The sequence below is a fragment of the Gopherus evgoodei genome, chromosome 1, assembly GCF_007399415.2.
Source record: "Gopherus evgoodei ecotype Sinaloan lineage chromosome 1, rGopEvg1_v1.p, whole genome shotgun sequence".
NCBI lineage: Eukaryota > Metazoa > Chordata > Testudines > Testudinidae > Gopherus > Gopherus evgoodei.
In genome coordinates, this window is record NC_044322.1 from 284,170,267 (window position 1) to 284,189,178 (window position 18,912).

Below are 18,912 nucleotides of genomic sequence, written 5' to 3' on the forward strand. Positions count from 1 at the left end.
ATGCAAAAGAATCATACTCTGTTCAGGAAGGTGTGTTTTCTTCTTCTGAATAATGGTATTTTGGGGTTCCTTTAGATGCAGGAAAATGTAGGGTGATATCTAGTACTTCAGTCGAGGATGCTAATAAACCAGTAGAATTATTCATGGGTTACCTCTCAGTAACCATCCCATCAGAGAGTAATATGGACCCAGTAATGTGTTACTTATCAAACAGGGGCTTTAGTAGTTATAAGATTATGATACTTTATATTGCTTTACAAAGACAAATATTTAATTTATCAAGGCCTTTTTTGTCATCGAGATAACTTATATGTCTATCATTCATCTGATTGACCGAATGAAGGCAGAGAGGAGAGACAGTTGGAAAACGTACTAGAAGCTAAGAGGAGCTGAATTTGTCCCTCTATTTACATTAATTTGGCTTGGAATTAAATGCACTGAAGTAAATATAACTGGTTGAAATGAAGGTTCTTGGATATTTTAAATGTGGATAGTTCCTTTATTCTTTCTTGGAATCAGTCTCTTGGAAATCTTTTGGGAGCTTGTAAAATCCAAACAGAACATTTCAGTAATGAAAATGTTCAGTCCTCTGCTGTATGTCTCATTTTGTCACCAAGTGTTATCACAGAAACATCTTCACCCAGAGAGCCATACACTTATTGGAAGACTCCTGAATTTTTTGTAAGCGTATGAGAAAAATACAACTACTTATAAATTAAGGACCAGAAAGCAATACTTTTAACTGCAACCATTTAGTCTAAAGTTAGTGGTTTGTGTAACAACCTTCATAGAAATTAAGGAAAAAAACCCTTCCAAAACCACCAAAACAAAAATCCTAATATTTTACTTTGAAGTGTGGGTCCTGGCATTCTGCTTTCTTCCCCACCACCATTGAACTGTCCAAATATTTCCAACCAAATCTAGTCCAGAAGAGGAACTACATGTTCCAAATTTCTCATTCTGAAGAACTACCATTTTACCTCTATTTCACCCATTTGCTTCTGATGGGTATGGTTATGGTTTTGGCCAATGAAAGAAGTGAAGAAGAGTCCACCACCACTTCTTTAATCAGACAGCCGGAGCTCTTGTAGAAGGTAGAGGTCTTCAGAAAGACAATCAGTTTTTTCTGGGGCTCTAGATTAAAGCTACTGGCTTGGGAAGAGGGTGGTGCCAGATTCATATTACAGCATGCTGCAGGATTATCAAACCATGAAGCTCAATCAATCTGGTTTTAAATTTAGATTAATCATGGATTAGATTAGTGGGGATTGGGCAGAGAGAGGAAGGCTGAAGAAAGAGGAGGGAAAGCTAGGGCCATTGGGAAAGCATCCCCACGGGTATGTTGAATAAAATACAAGAGCCAAAAAAAAATCAGAAAAAAAATTGAGCTACTTTTATTTAAGTGCCTAAATAAAACTGTAGGTACTTTATTGTAGCCACCCAGTTAGGCTAGTATTTGATTTCACATCTGCTGGAACGTGTCATGGTTAAACAGTTTAATAGCTTCCTTAAGTTGCAATTAACATTTCAGACACAGGCCAGTTTAGTGTATGTCTGTGTTAGGACATTTTGGTATGGCAACTGTTCAGCATGATGACTCTTCTTAGTTCTACTGTTTACGCTACGGTGAATCTTTGACTACTAGCAGACAAGCAATATTTTTTTAAAGTTTACTTTTAGGTGTCCTAAAACACAGTTCACACAAAGCTACAGCAAACCCCCCCCCCAACTTGACAAATGATTCTGTAGATTGTATATAGTATGGAGTTCCACAGGAGAGTGCATAGCCTTTAGTACAGTCATGTACCTAATGCATCTCCCATTAAAAGTCAATGAGAAGTCTCCCATTGCATACAGTGGAAGTTGTATCTGGGCCTAAATGCTAATTTTCAGATTTGTGGTGTTTGTGTAGACCATATGACAGCGACATAGGAAAGACCCAGCAGAGGGGTTAGAGCAGGGAGGGCCAACCTGTGGCTCCAGAGCCACATGCAGCTCTTCAGAAGTTAATATGCGGCTCCTTGTATAGGCACCGACTCCAGGGCTGGAGCTACAGGTGCCAACTTCCCAATGTGCCAGGGGGGGAGTTCACTGCTCAACAGGCCCTGCCCCTACTCCACACCTTTCCATCCCTGTCCCCTGAGCCTTCTGTGTCCTTGCTCTCCCTCCCTTCCCCTCAGAGCCTCCTGCATGCCACGAAACAGCTGATCAGGAGGTGTGGGGAGGTGCTGATCAGCGGGGCTGCCGGTGGGCCGGAGGGGCTGGGAGCGGGGAGGAGTGTAGCTGATGGATGGCTGCTAATGTATTATTGTGGCTCTTTGATAATGTACATTGACAAATTCTGGCTCCTTCTCAGGCTCAAGTTGGCCACCCCTGGGTTAGAGACTAAAGAAGCTGAATACATCCTTTTGAATTACAATATAAATGTTCATTTCTATTTTTATATATTGTTTCTTTCTTAGTTTTCACAAGTTATTCAGTGATGAGACTAATACAGCTAAAACATCTGTAAAACATTTACAAATATAAAAAGCTATTATATTAAAAACCATCACCCAACTTCTTCCTCTTCTATCACTACAGAAAAAAAAGAAAGAAGATGAAAACCATACTCTGTTCTAACACTCTAAAACTATTGTATGCCACTTTTTCATCTCTGTCAGTATACAAAAATAAAAGCCAATTCTGCTGTTCCCATGGAATGCTCTTTATCTTAGACACGTCTGCTTAGAAACTTGTATTTGTATCCAAATTATGTTTTAGATATGTGTTCATTAAGATTTTGTACAATGTTTTGCCAAAATGACCGTATTTTTGACACGTCCCCAAACATCCTGTGTGATACACATTGCCAAACTTTTCTAAACAATTCCAATACATTATTTGCTCTTCAGGCCAAGCTAATTACATGAAATGAAATCCTGAAATCTTTACTTAGTTTTTATGCACTGTAATCTTTGGGAACTTTGTTTAAGTAAGAACTTAAGTGAAGTCTTTAGGATTTGACACATTCCAAATTTCTAGTAAAGGTAAGGGATCTTTTGAACTACATTAAGGTTGATTCTTATAGGAGTAATGTTACTGTCATATCAGTTATTTAGGGCTTAATCCAAAGCCCACTGATGTCAGTGGGAGGCTTCAATAGACCTTTGTAGATCTTTAATAGTTTTGTAGAGTTATAATAGTTTTGTTTGTAGTTTAAATATAGTGAGTTGTACTAGTTGTTAGAATTACTCTTTCTTTGCATGTTTATTTTATTAAAGACACTCTGCACAAAGGGTTCTACTCTTGACTGGCATCAATTCTGGGAACTTCTTTATTGGCTGTGAAGACTAATCAGATGTGTTCAGTTGTGTTGTGTGGTTACATGTTAATTCCAGAATCTGACTTCTGTACCTGGTATAAACTATACAGCATTGCCATAGCAGATTGTCGTGAAACCGCCTTTCTCTGTAGTCTTCATCTATAGTAAGTTGTACTGTTGCTAGAGGTTCTGATTTACATCTATACAATTCTTGGGCTGTTTTTTGGAGTTGTATAGTTAAGAAGTCCCACAAAAAATATAGTTTCCTGAAAATTAAAAAGCAATGCTTTAGGTTAAAGGATAAAGCCGTCTCCTCCCTACTAGGTATAGTACAACAGATTATTTTACAGGATCGCATTCCTGTAAAGAACAGACTATTTTAACTTGGATTACCAGATCCTTTAAAGAAAGAAACTCATGAATTTTAGTGATTTCAGACCTGAAGGTCAACAATATGCAAATACACATAGGACCAGATTTTCCAGGCTGGACACAAATTGTGCTAATAAATCCAGAATGTACATACTATTAAAAGGAAGGATGGTTATGTGATTAGAGCCCTTGGCTGCAACTCAGGAGCTCTGGGTTCATACCCTAGCTCTCACACAATTCCTGTGTTTTGCTGGGCAGGTCATTAAATCTTTCTATCCTTTAGTTCCCCATATGTAAAATAGATACAAATGCATCCTCATCTCCCAGGGATGCTGTCAAGATAAACTGATGCATGTTTGTGAGATGCTCAGATACACATTAATAGGTTACATAAATAGAAAGAGAAATTTATAGTCTGGAGCCTCAATATTCCACCTGTATTGCAAGAAGATCGTAAGGTGAATTTTAAGAAGTCAGTTTTAATAGCCTGGTGCCTACTGTAGATGTGAGTGTATACACAAATACATGCTGTAGCAATAGTAAGCAAGTAATTCAGAAATACAAGGTGAAGTGGAAACAAATTGAATTATGCAATGATAATTCTGGTACCTCAAGTCATGGAATTTTCTGCTTATCCAAATGTATTGTGGCTTTGTGATTCTGTATCCCATTAGCAATCCACAGGGCCATCCTGCCCCATTGTGTGGTAAATGTGAAAAAACACGTACTTTGTCAAGAACTGAAATGGCAACCACCTGTGAAAATGTGTTATTTTGCTAATGTTTACCTAGTGTCATTTCCTCTTGCAGATTGGGTCTCAGTTTCAACAGTATCAGTGCTGTTGATAATGGCTCTCTTGCCAATATACCTCATCTGAAAGAACTCCACTTGGATAACAATGAACTTGTCAAGGTGCCTGGTGGGCTGGCTGAACACAAATACATCCAGGTAAAGTATATCTTATGGACTCAGATGTGCAATAATTGAAAGGGACTGAAAAACAGGTCCACTACTATTGATCTTTGAACAATACAGAGTACTGGCCATCCTATCTTTTTCATTTGTGCCCCCAAACTGTGACTTGAGGCAAACCTCATATCCACTGTCTGTTAGTAATTGACTACACCAGGGGTTCTCAAACTTCATTGCACCACAACCCCCTTCTGACAACAAAAAATACCACACAACCCCAGGAGGGGGGACTGAAGCCTGAACCCGACAGCTCCACTGCCTTGGGTGCGGGGGCCAAAGCCCAAGTCTCAGTGCCCCAGGTCCGCAGGCCAAAACCAAATTCCAAGAGCTTGAGCCTCAGGCAGGAAGCCTGTAACCTGAGACCCACCGCCCAGGGCTGAAGCCCTGGACCCCAGCAAGTCTAAGACAGCCCTGGTGACTCCAAGAGTTTCAGAACCATTGGACTACACCATTGAATATATGTTGATATGTAAAAGAAAGTATAGCATATTAGAGGGTTGACATTTCAATTCTAATTTTGAGTATATGGACGTGGAGGTACATAGTCCCCTTAGTGCGGAGGTCCATAAACCCATAAATGTGTGCACAATGGAGATAATACATTTGATAAATGTATCATGCACATTTTGCTGCTCTTTGCACACTTTTTTGGGATGACCTATATAATAGTTGCTTTATAAATAAATAACTCAATTCTGAAAATAATGCTAACAAAAATACAGATACCAAACTAACACCCTCAGGTATTTTGTCCCTCCATATCCAAGTGAGTTATCATTTTGAACCCCAGCTCTGTATATCTTGTACAAGAGAAAAATATCATCAAGCTTGACTAAAGCATATAACATCTGTCATAGGGTGACTAGAGGTCCCTTTTTAAAAGGGACAGTCCTGGTTTTTGGGACTTTTTCCCATTTTTTTCACAGTTATCTGATAACCCTAATCTGTCACAAATAATGGAATTATACATTGCAATCATTGGTGGAAAAATAGTGCCCATGCTGTAGTCAGCCTTAAAATCTTTGTAGTTGCTCTTGGCAAGGAGTTAAAATTATCACAATATTGATGATATTCCCTATACTGAAGCAAAAGACCAAATAGAAAACAGTCTCTGTTCACTTTGAAAAAACAACAAACACACACTCCCTCTCCCCATCTGTGCCTATCCACTTGTGTAACAAATATGTTGGCCAAAGGAATTATTATGATTAAAAAATTTTTACAATCAATAATGATTATATCACAGTGACATAGTTTTGCTTTAGTTTTTGGGTTGTAGTCTCTTATTCAGCTAGCTACTTAAGCACACGCCTAACTTTAAGCACATGAGCAGTCCCAAATACTTGCTTGAAGTATGACATGTGCTTAAGTACCTTTCTAATTGGGCCCTTCGACTAGAAGTGACACAGCTTTATTTGACCAGTCTTGAAAAGTTATTAGCAGGGATCCTACAAATCCATTTGCCACGGAAAAATGTGGAAAAAGCACAGACTTTGCATTTTTACAGAGAATCTTTAGTTTTTACAATTTTTGAAAAAAAACATATATAGTAGAAACTCATTTATCCGAGCCTCTATTATGCAGCTCTCTTTATTAACTGAAGAGGGGCTGTCAACCCTGGGCGGCAGGGATCAGGCTGTCAGCCCCGTGTAGCAGGGCTGAAGCTCTCCAGATTATCCAAATTTTTGATGACCTGATCTGGCCCCAGTCCCAATCAGGGCCAGTGCTTCCATTTAGGCGCCCTAGGCGGTCACCTAGGGCACTAGGATTTTGAAGGGCGGCATTTTGCCACCCTTGGAGGCAATTCGATGGCGGGGGGTCCTTCCGCGCTCTGGGTCTTCGGTGACAATTCTGCGGTGGGTCCTTCACTGGCTCTGGGACCTGCCGCTGAAGTGCCCCGAAGACCGGGAGTGCGGAAAGACCCCCCCTGCTGCAGAATTGCCACCAACGACCAGGAGTGTGGAAGGACCCCTGCCTAGGGCGCCAAAAACCCTGGTCCCGCTCCTGGTCCCAATTAGTTCAGATAAACAGGGTTCCACTCTATCAATAAAACATTGCATTCAATATATATTGTACCTAGGGAAATTAAAGTTCAGTATTTCATTTCAAGTTTGGAAAAAGGTGTCTTTTTATGTTTTTTTTAATCAGAGATTTTTTCTTTAATCACAGAAAACTAGGATCCTTGGTTATTAGCTATGGCAAAGTTCAGTTACATTTTTAGTAGCTCAAGACAATGAGCATAAAGTATCAAATGCAAATGTATTTAGAGGAGCAGATAGATTACTATGCTGTGATGTACTGTACAATGTTTACTGGTGTTCTGAGATATCCAGATTAGTTCCATACTTTGGCAGATTAGTCTGATTTCTCACGTATACAATTGTATATATTTCAGGTAGTCTATCTTCATAACAATAAAATTGCTTCTGTTGGCCCCAGCGACTTTTGCCCTCCTGGATACAACACCAAAAAGGCTTCCTATTCAGGTGTGAGTCTTTTCAGCAACCCTGTACAATACTGGGAAATCCAGCCATCTACTTTCCGATGTGTCTATGAACGTTCGGCAATACAGCTTGGAAATTACAAATAGAACCATAGAGATGGGGCTCGGTTGTATTTCAGCTACAAATACCTGTTGTCATAAGCCTGTTTAAAAATTGTTAACAATTAAAGCCAAATACTGGAAACTTCACTGAGTGGATATCAGCCATTGATGTAAAATAAGTGATTCTTTAAAAGTGTATAAGACAAAACACACCATCAAAAGAATTGCCAGCTGTACTCTATTTAGATTTATTTCAGCCATCATTTTGTCATAAAGCTTTTTGTGGTATCTTTCAGTTAGCTGAACACTACAGGCTTTCACATTCCATTGTATATGAGATTCGGGGTAAATATTTGTCAAATCTTTTGATATTAAAAACAAATGATAATGATTGAGGGTTGTTGGGTTTTTTTGGTTTTTTGTTTTTATAGCCACTCATGGAAATTGGTAGAGTAAAAAAGAGATGAGACTCTATTTTTTATTCTTGGGCACAGTTAGCCCCTTTAAACTTAAATCAAGCCCTGGTGGTTTAAAAATATCTGCTATAACATGTTTAAAGCCTAATTCTGAATGTATCTATTTAGCAAAGGCAATATAAATTGTTGCTAATGTCATTATTTTGGTTAAACAAAAAAAAATAAAACAAACTCATATTGTATACATATTTCCTTTTCTAAGTGTTTACAAATCTACCTGAGCAATTCTAGTCACGGTTAGCAAATAAGAGTTTTGTTGGCCTAAAAAAAATAAATAATTTGCAGTACAAGACATTTGTCATATATTCCTGTTCTTCACTACTTTTGGATCATGATGACTACCATTATTTGGGGCGAATCCAGCACACCTTAATCACATGAGCAGTCTTATTGTCTTCACTGGGCCTACTTGTGAGAGTGAGGTAATTATGGTTTAGCCTTCTATATTAATCCACTTATAGATAGAAAAACTAAAAACTTCAACATTCTTCACTGATTCTGTATTGTACACTAGTCGACTCTCTTCACTGTTTTCAGTTTTTAACTATTTTTTTTAAAAGTCAAGTAGACATATGCAGCCTGCCTATCTGAAGAAATGGAGGTATTCATGGGACTTGGAATATCAGCTAATTCATACTTGTGGGAATGAGAATAAATCACTGGCCAGAACCGGAACATCATTCTTGGAAATCCCTTCTTCTTCTAAGAGTAGTTTGAAAGCAATCCATGTATTTGGGTTCTCCAGTTGGTATGAAAGGGTAATAGACATGGCAAAGAAAGGCTGCACATTTCTACTTCCATTGTCTACAAAGTTCTTTTTATACTCATTCCAATTGTCATGTTAAAAGAAACTTCCAAGGCCACTTAATTCTCCAAGTCAATCTTTTCAATTTGTAAAACTTGTATGGCTTTTATATTAAAGAATGCTGTAATACAGGCAAACTCCCAATTCCTCGTCTTTATTATGTAGTTTATATAATCAAAACAGACAAATTGTCAGAATTATAATCCTGCATAGGTCCACAAAAATAAAAACTTCTATACTCAGTGACAGCTAAAATAAGCACAAATTGTCTCTTATTCCCCAAAGAAATTAGAAAATAAAACAAAACAAAACCCACTTTTCTCTACAGCAGTCTTCTACAAATTTCTTTTCCTGAGAAACAAAATGTTCTTTTTGTAGCTGTCACTACTGTAACTAGCAGAAATGATAAAGACCCATAATATTCATAAAAGATGGGGACAGAAGTTAATTGCATACTTATTTCATGTCTTCTCCATGCTTTTAGACAAATGATCTCCTTATTTAGTTCTGGGTATCTGGGAGTTTAAGATCAGAATCTTTACTTGGCAGGATGTCAGCCACCAAAGTGTATTTTTTTCTATAGGAGCTTCTGGGATATTTGACATAATTCACCTGGGAGAAGTGGTGCAGAAAACTACAAAAATAGCATTTCAGCAAAAGGATACAAGGATCGTCAACAGCCATAAAGACTCCACATAACTAATATGAACATTGTTTAAATAAATGGCCACAACTTTTGTTAATGTATTACCTAAACATTTAGATCTGTATATAACCAAAACATTCCATCCCTCCCTACCTGGCAGTAGAACTAGTCCAATCCAGTACCTTTCTTTCATGCTGTGATTGTATGTCTCATTTGGCTGAGATTCTGTTATCTACCGCATCTGTGGGATTCAGTCCGTACTTCCCCTTTGCATACAAGGAACTGGGTCCTTACAAGATGAATGTATGATCAATGTTAAAGCAAATGTTGTCCCCAAAGACTACATCCCTCGTATGATCCAACCACTGCTAATATAATGTGGCCTCACTGCCTCTCAGACCTGTTCTTTATGTTGGAATATATAACGGCCATGATAATACACCCACACTCTAGTGGGCTCATGCCAAATTAAAGCTGGTCCAAAAAGAGACAACACTTGACTAGTGTATCATCAAATACATGAACATCCCCAAACCATTCTACTTCACTGGTCAATGGCCCTACAGTGCCTAGAACAAGCTGAAAATAACCCCCAACACATTGTGGTTGTCAGTCTGCAATGAGGAAAAATTCTCTCCTGACCCCAAACCATTGGGAAGCCCAGCACTATTGAAGCACTGTTTTTCCATACAAATCTAAACCAGGTTGCCTCACATTAGAGGAAATTAAAAGAAGAAAAAACATATATTAAACAGGCAGAAATGAGTGAGAGAGATGGGCAAGAGCAGAATGCCTTCTGACTAGGTAGGAAAATATAATCTCCTCTCACCCCCACCCTCCCCCCGGGTTGTGAAAAGGTAAGGTAACCCATAGACAACCTCTGGGATTCAAGCCCACCAGTAAGGGAAGAAAATCCGTATCTCCATGATGCAGTCACAAAGCATGTCTGCCCTTCCTGGCAACTGTATTCCATGGAGAGGTGGATTATAAGGAAACACTATGATCTTCTCCTTGGGCAGACCTGCACAGTGGAGGACATTTTTAGAGAATCAACAATGGAACTATATGCTTACAATTGCTTTCATTTGCCACTTCAGGCTGGGAGAAACAGCAATACTGAGGGGAAAAAGTTTAGAGCCAGATCTTCAGCTGGTGGAAATCAGTGTAGCTCCACTGAAGTCAAAAGAACTACACCAATCTACACCAGCTGCTTAGTTTGTTCAAAAGTTTTATTATATAAAATCTGGCCACAAAAATCTCTCTCTCTCTTTCTCTCTCATTAAAGGAATAGCTATATTGAAAAGCTCCCTAGAATCTTGCAATAAAAAAGTTGTAATAATATAAGTTAGAGATAAAGCAAGCCTTTTGTATTATCAGAATCTAACAATGGTAGTGATTCAGCAAAGCTCATAGGCACACACCTAATTGTGAGCACATGCTGAAGTGCTCTGAAAAATCAAGGCCAATGTTTCCTGCTAACTTTTGCAATCATGGTGCAAATATATATGAATTCATCTCCATTCATAAATTCCTGCATAACAGTTAATGAAAAAATCTATGTAAGATATTGCAGAGGGAAACCTTCTCCCTTTTCTTCATACTGAATCGGCAGTGAAAGACTAGAAATAAGAAAATTGCTATCGGTTTCTAATGTTCTTGCATCTTCCCAAATGCTTATTTCAGTCTCTGGTGACAATACTGTAAATCTGTTCCATTGCTTCTGTAATTTACTTCCAGTAATTTTTAACTATGCCTCATAGGTTTAGGATTTTCAGAAAATACACACACATTCTTTCTTATCAACACCAAATATCCACAGAGAGTGTTGCACTTTGAATGTCTACCATAGTAAGTGGAGAGTAACTGAAAAGAAAAATAACCAGTTAAAGATACACAGTTTGTAGATCATAAAGCCAAAAATGGCCATTATGATCAGTTGCAGAGCTGACTATTTTCTCTTAAAGTGCACCAGGTCATCTGCAGATGATATAAACTTCCAGACTGATATATAAACAATATCGACAGTTCTAGTCTCGGAGTCTCAGGAAAGGATCAACTCCAAATTCCCTGAAGTCAAATCAAGATACTACACAGACCATGCTGTTCCAATTTCCAGCTTCTGAAGACTTTGTTTAGTTCCCCTTTGATTGTTAGTCTGTGTCCAGAATCTTCCAATCTCAGAGTCTGGCAGCTGATCCTAGTCCCAAACCCTGCATGTTCTGACCTGCCGGTGAACCTTCTCTGTCATAGCCTTCCTGCGTTTATGCTTTGTTTCTTTTCACAGATAATTTTACCTAGTTCAGACGTGCTTATTAGACACAAAGTAACAGAGGGATAAAGAGCTAACCCTCTATTTCAGATTAATGTTAACTCTTTACCACTGTAATATCATTAAAACAGCCATGAAAGATTCCCAAAGGGCTCACGACACACAACTATTCAGATGTGCCATCTACTGACAGTGAGTGTTGCACAATTTTTTTTTCTTACTCTACTTCACCTACTGTTAAGCCAGAAAAAAATTTAAAAAATTAAAACAAATAAATAAAAAAAAAAGGGCTGAGCGAAAGGAAAAAAAAGGCAGCAGTGGCACAAATTAACATACTTATTCTGTTCACTCTGTGTTGACACTGTAATCAGAAAGCACAGCTAGGAAACACCCAACACCTTCTCAACACCTATGTTCAGATATTCAAAATGTGACCCTTGAGCTCTATGTTCTTTTTTGTCACTCAGGATTTTTCTCTTTTATAATGTGATTTGCACACAGAAATTTGCACTGCAATCTGTGCTCTGAAAGCAGGGATGAATTATGCTCTCCGTCATTTCACTGAACATTAGCAGCCATATTTATACAATGGTCAATGAGAAATGATTTCAGTCTCTCCTTCCCATTTTAAAGGATGAACAAGTGCATTAGCTGGCTCTAACTTGCTCCCTCCTAGCTATCCAATAATAAGCAAAGAGAAATTAAAGTAGTCACATAACTGAAAGGCCAGCACAGCATTTAACCAGGGGAAGTGTGGCATTAGGACAGTGTACATTAAGTGCACCCTCTTTATGAACAAACATTTTTACACAGAAGGAGAAGCAAAACTAGTTGAGAAGCATGAGCCATTAAGTTGTGTAATCGTGAATGGAAGACATCCCCATCATCCCACAGGATCAAATGGAACAGAGTCAGAGGACCGTGTGCTACCCCACTGGCTCTGGAGAATGCCAACCACAGTTTTAGAACCTGTTTTAAAAAGGAAAACAAGTAGTTGGTTTCATGCCATGGGACAGATCTTATCCTCCTTCCCGCCCCCCCCCCCCCCCCGCCACGGCTTGAGCACTTTATAAGGCCTGTTAATGCACAGGAAGGGGTTGAGGAGCAATCTTGGGGTAGGTGCAGTGTAGAACTGCTTATTGTAGCTCTACACTGGTTCCCCTCACAAGCCCCACTCTTCTGTGTCCGAGAGGTTTCAAAGGGTGGTTCTGGAGGACTTTTGTATGAGGTTATTCAAAGCTGCCTTGTCATTTCTTTTATTCAACATATAAGGCCACTGGGGGACATACTCAGATGATAGGAATGTGGTGCTAGTAAAATGTGGATGCTCCTTACATTTATGTCTCAGAATTCAGCAAACCAAGATACTGCACTATTAGCAATTTCTCAGTCCCTAGCCAAGACTAGGACTTGGATGAATGAACCTGAGCTGTCTGAAGTTTATTCAACAGAAGATAGAAGTGATGCAAGTGAACTGGAAGAGGGATTTGGAGGGTTTAGCAAAGGCAATTCCTGCCCCTGTTTATTGTATTGTCATTACAAATAATTTTACTAATATAATACAACAATAGACGTTATACAGTATCATAAATATTAAAAATATAGTATTACAATAACAAAACCAAGGAGTATATGCAGACAAGAAAAAGGGACATTCAGTTTCTGAAATCCATATTTAGAGCTACACAAAGCAAAACAAAATACCATTGCAAGTGATCAGATTAAACATTTTAACAGAACTACAAAAAAAACCCTTACTTAGGCTCAAACCTACAAACACTTCTGCATGTGCCTAGCTTCACTGATTTCAATTAGACTATTCAGTGTATTCAAAGTTACTACTGTGCATTCAGAGTTGCAGAAACAAACCCACCCATTGTTTTCCTTGTCAAAAACTAAATGCAGCTTTTGAAGGGGGAAAAAAAGCCTATATCTTCGCTCAGGCACGATTAAAAGCCTGTTGAAGTCAATGGGAGTTCTTTCATTGACTTATTACTTTGGATCAGGACAGGGCCAAGGTAGGAGAAGAAAGCAGAGAGGAAATGTTACCAGTTTTGTCGTGAAATGGGTGAGATCTTATTTGGTTAAAAAAATTGGTCTAGCATACTTTTTTTTTGTCATGAGAAGTTGGTGAAAATGGCAGAAAGCATGATTTTTTCTCCTTTGTACTAATTTTCACATTGTCAAAGAGTGTGCTTTCACAAATGACAATAAACCAAGCTAAATACTAATGATTTTGTTCAGCTCTTCCTGCATTATTGATTTCCCATTATTAAAATCTTATCTTTCTATTTCATATTTAGTCCAAATAGATATTCATTTTCAAATCAACTAAATGTATTTTTAAGAGAATTAAAGATGAAAACTAAGGATTTAGCTACTATTTTGACAAAAATCAACTTTGGATAAGTTGGATTATTGCTTCCATATGGAAAGTTTTAGTCAAACCAATTAGACTAGTGCCTTTCCATGCTCTGTCCTTTAAAAAAGGTTCAAATTCCAGCAAATCCATATAAGCACGGAAAATAGGGACCATATGTGTTTGCTACTAAATGCTATAATGTATTGTGAAGGTACTTTTAACAGGACAACACTCAGAAGAACCAATTAAGCTAATTATATAGTGTTCTGTTGATGATTCCTTTTATCTTCTTTTAATTTTAGAGTAAAGCTTTCTTTGAGGAACCAAAAGATTATCCTGGATAAGCTGAATTCCAGAGCATAAAGGAAAAAGATGGGGTTTAAAAACCACTCAAGCATGGGTCTACATCAAAAGGGCAAAGGGAATCATGTTGAATATTGCTTATCTGGGTAGGGAACTTGAGAGAACTGTCTTCTTTCAGAAGGCTCACTCCTGAAAATATTTAATCACTCAGTTTGTCAGTGCACATCTTTCTAATGTATAGGGAGAAGTCAGTATGGTGTAATGAGATCTCAAAACATAGAAGTGCCATTGATCTTTCTGCTAACGGAAAGAGTTTCACAGAACCCAAATCTCAAGGCAATTTAACATCACATCGTAGCCTCACCAAAATTAAGCAAAAGTGTCAGCCCATTGGGTGTCCTTTCCCTCCAATCCCTCACTGCTCACACTTAGAACTTTTTAAATCATGCCAACCATTTTTAATGACCCACAGAATTCATACTAGGATGTAAAGTGTATCCTGTTCAGTATGCTTAAGGTCATGTGAATTCTCCTTCAGTGGATATATGTACCATGGAGTAGGTTGTAAGGGATTAAATGGGAAGGGCCCTTATTACTTTCTACACATTGACTTCATCTTTTTTCAGTAAAAGGAATATATTACTGGTAAAGGCAATATTTTCCACTTGAATTCACACTGTAGAACTCTGAAGCACGACACTGAGAGGATGATTTTGTTCAACTTTTAAGTTGACATGTTTTGTTGACACCGAGGACAAATAGAATTGCACAACAGGTTTAGATTATTTTAAGTCAGCCAATACTTTTGTGGTAAAAATCAAATAATTCAGAAACTGGGTTTAGCTCAGGTGTGATGCAAAAAATCTAGAAGCTTTTCTAAAAGTATTCATACAAGAAAATTGGTATTTTTGTGTTCAGTCACTCTCTAAGGATTTAATATGGCATGTCATAAAGTGCCTGAGCACATGATAGCTTGATAAATTGCAAATTATAATATCTCATTTACAATATTCCTAACTGCAAACATTCAAAAATCATCTCAGGAACTCTAAAACAAAAAGATTGACTTAAAAATCATGAGGGTTTTGTTTTTAAAAAATATATATTTTCGATCTTTTTATTTGCCTTCTGAACCCTTAGGGTTCACTTTTACAATTCTTTTTCTGCAAACATGAGGAATAGAAACTTATTTTAAAAATACAATAAATAAATCTGAGATTCTCACATAATCATAGGAATTCAGAAGCTGGTACTTTAAGAAAAAAAACACCAAATATTATGAGACTTTTGATAAAATTGTGAGCACTGGTTACACTGGCATTAGTTACACTTTTTCTGCAATTCCATTTCTACAGCCAACTGCCATAAACTAGCATCCTCTTTAATGAGGAAGACAAATTACCAACTATTTACAATCTGCTTAATTAAGGCTCAAGCACTCACCCCAGTAGGCCACTGTGTCTGAGACCCTGGCCCTCTATGTTTGGTTATCGGCAAATAGGGAGTAGACAGCCCCAAAACTTTCAGGCAGCGGGACAATATCTTCCTCCTTCTCCCCACAACTGAGACTAGGCAGCGGAGAGCCAAGGAGGAAAGGGAAGGCCAGTTGCAGTTTTAGAAGTGCTGCTGTGTATGCAGTGAGCAGCAGGAGATTTCCCCCTTCTGTGAAGCTGCTGGAAAGATGACACAAGAAAATAGCTCCACTCACTAGCTGAAAGGCAGTGGCAGCACCAGACCCAGCCAGCAGGGGGAATCAGAGAGAAGAACCCAGTTTCTCTCCTGCTTGTAGCGCTCACAAGTAATGGGGGCAGGGTGACCAGACAGTGTGTGTGAAAAATCGGGATGGGATGGGGGGTAGTAGGAGCCTACATAAGAAAAAGACCCCCAAATCGGGATTCTCCCTATGAAATAGGGACATCTGGTTATTCTAAATGGGGCATGAGGGAAGGGGGAAGGAGGGAATGAGTCCCTTCACCACAGTCCTGGGGCTTCTGGGAGCAGGCAGAGAACAGCTGCCCACTCCTCCACCCAATGGAGGGAAAGAAGATATTGCTAGGTGGGGAGAGAGACCCTCCTGTTGAGAAGACAGGCACAACATGTGGTTAGGCTGGGACACAGAGAGCTCTATAAACATGCACAGACTCACATGGGCATGGAGTAAAATTTTCAAAGGGCTCCATGGCCTGAAACACACACACTTTGATGGGGTAAATATAGGACATGGTGTAAAGCAGGGGCTTTAAGGAGGTGAGGATTGCACTCATCTGTGAAGCCAGCTGCTTGTCCCACCTCCAACAAACTTTGGGTCAAAATGACTCCACTGATGTGATGTGGCCCGCCTCTGCACATATATACTGCCTGGCAACACCACTCCACTGGTGCAGCATAATCACACACTCCCAGGGGCCTCTAGTGCAGAGGTGGCTCCTTGCAAAAGAGTACAGTTTCTGGTACTATCAACTTTCCTCTGATGTTTGCGCTGTGTGCATGAGAGTGGGCTTCACAAGTGCACACGCAATTCTTGCCCGCTCCTTCCCCCAACATGTGACTTCAGTCTCAGGGAAAGCCTCTGCCAGGTCCCAGGATGGGGGAGGAACAAAGCTGCAGAGGAGAGGAAGAGCAGCCCCTTCTGCACAGGAAAGGAACAGCCATCCCAGAGGAATCCCTTCACAGAGAGACCAAGTGAATTCCAATCTGGCCACTGATGGTAAAAAACAGTACTAACAGCTATGCCCAGGAATATTAGATCCCCAGCATGCCAAAAACTCCTTAGCAAATGTCACGTGTTAACTGTTATCTCCCAATAAAAACAAAAAAACAAAATCAAGTTGACAAGCAAAACAATCTCAAGAATGCAAAGACTAGCTGCAGAGTGAGAAAGAACCAATGTGCTCCTGTGAGATATGCATAAGGGATTTTATTATCCCAGCACTGGCTAACCAATGTTACTTGGGTCATCCTGTTAATATTATCAGCTCTAGGCAATCAATTGTGAGTTAGATGATAGTGCCTCACATTCGTGCTGCTTTAGTTTTATCAGCATTTATTTGGAAAAAACCATCATTTTTCATTTGAAAATTAGCCCTATGTTAAAATCTGGAATATGATATCTCAGTTCAGAGATATTAAATATTGGCTCAACAAATATTGGAAGCGGTAAATCCAATTCCTTGGTCATTGCTCTAGAAATATAGTCCAGAGTTGGAGGGAAGTCTATTCTATTCATTTGTTTGTTTCTATCCTATAACTTAAAAACAACAAAAAGAGTGTGACTCAAGTTTTACATCATATTAGTCTATGTAACCATGTATTGCTAATTACCCTTATCTTCCCTCCCTGCTTCTCAGCACCAGCTCTAGTATATTAGATCCTAAGCTTTTCATGGCAGTGATGGTGTCCTTCTGTATCTTTGAACCACATCTGGCACAATGGGGCCACATCCCAAGCATGACTTTTTGGAGTGACTATAATACATATAATTAGTAAGATCAGTGTCTCAATCATTTAAGCAAAAATCCATTGCTTTTGTATTCATTATTCTTTTATTACTTTTTAAAAGAAAACTTTGTGCTTAGTTCTGTTCAGAGATTAAAAATAATAAAACAGGACAATGTGACATAGAGAATGCAGAACAAGCATGAAAATACACCAATGTATGTAGGAGCACAGCAAATGGAAATGGATGCAAGAAAAAGAAAGGAAAATTGGATCACTAGTGTTGTCAAGCTATGAGTGTTTTGTGTGGGAACAGTGGGTTTCTCACTCACACCAATTCAGCATAGGGAGTCAGAATAGGCACAATTCAGGTTGATTTCTTTCTTAAATAATTTGTTTAAATGTGAAGTTCCAATAAATAAGGTAGATTAGAGGGTACATCTACACAGCAATTAAATACCCCCAGTCGGCCTGGGTCTGCTGACTCAGGCATGGGGGGCTCCAGCTGCAGAGTTAAAATTTGCTGTTTAGATGGTTGGGCTTGGACTGGATCCTGGGCTCTGGGACCCTCCCCCTCTGCAACCACTGTAGAGTCTTGGAAGAAATGCTGTATTATTAGGGTTGGATGGCAGTTTCTTTTGCAGGGTGAAAGTTTGCTGCCTGCCTTAATCTCTCTAAATAAAAGAAACTCTTGAGGCAAAGTTGCTCCCTGACAGCTAGAGACTGAAGTTTTGGTTGAGATTCTTGAAAAAAAGGTTTTACCTGCACAATGTTTGACCACCTCTCTTCAAAGACTGGTGGATATAGAGCAAAATATTAGTTATACTAAGAAAATACCCAAACACAGCATCAGTGATTTCTCCTCCAATGGAAAACCAGCCTGCAAGCCTCCAAAATCTGCAACCAGTTGGTAGACAGGTGAAAATAATGTAATAAAGTAACTAGAAGGATTTATCTTGTGAAAACACTGCTGGTTGCTGAAATGTATAAGGAGCATTTCATGAACCTGTGGCAATGTCATCACAGTACAGTCTTTATTTTAAGATTTTCTACAGTGTCCATCACCATAGTATCTAAGAATTATATAGGCAAATTCGATCTACATGATGAGCTCAAAGGTGGGGTTTTCTCAAAGGATTCTTCTACCTTTTGTAATCCCCACCCAGGTTTTAGGAAGACCTGCTAGATCATTATTTTATAAATAAAATAATGATCTATATTATAAATAAAATAATGATCTAGCAGGTCTTCCTAAAACCTGGGTGGGGATTACAAAAGGTAGAAGAATCCTTTGAGAAAACCCCACCTTTGAGCTCATCATGTAGATCGAACATATATATATAGTGTGTGTGTGTGTGTGTGTGTGTGTGTGTGTGTGTGTGTGTGTGTGTGTGTGTAACAATCTGGACCTGATCCAATGTTC

General features: G+C 38.8%; 1 protein-coding gene across 1 annotated transcript in view; it reads left to right on the forward strand.

Moving 5' to 3' along the window:
* DCN (decorin) overlaps positions 1-8,611 on the forward strand; it is a 43,842-nt gene extending 35,231 nt beyond the window's left edge. The window contains exons 7-8 of the mRNA XM_030548570.1: positions 4,486-4,624; positions 7,044-8,611. Of these exons, the coding sequence (XP_030404430.1) occupies positions 4,486-4,624; positions 7,044-7,238 (334 nt within the window). The 3' untranslated portion in view covers positions 7,239-8,611. The remainder of the gene's footprint in view (positions 1-4,485; positions 4,625-7,043) is intronic.
* The last annotated feature ends 10,301 nt before the right edge of the window (positions 8,612-18,912 follow it).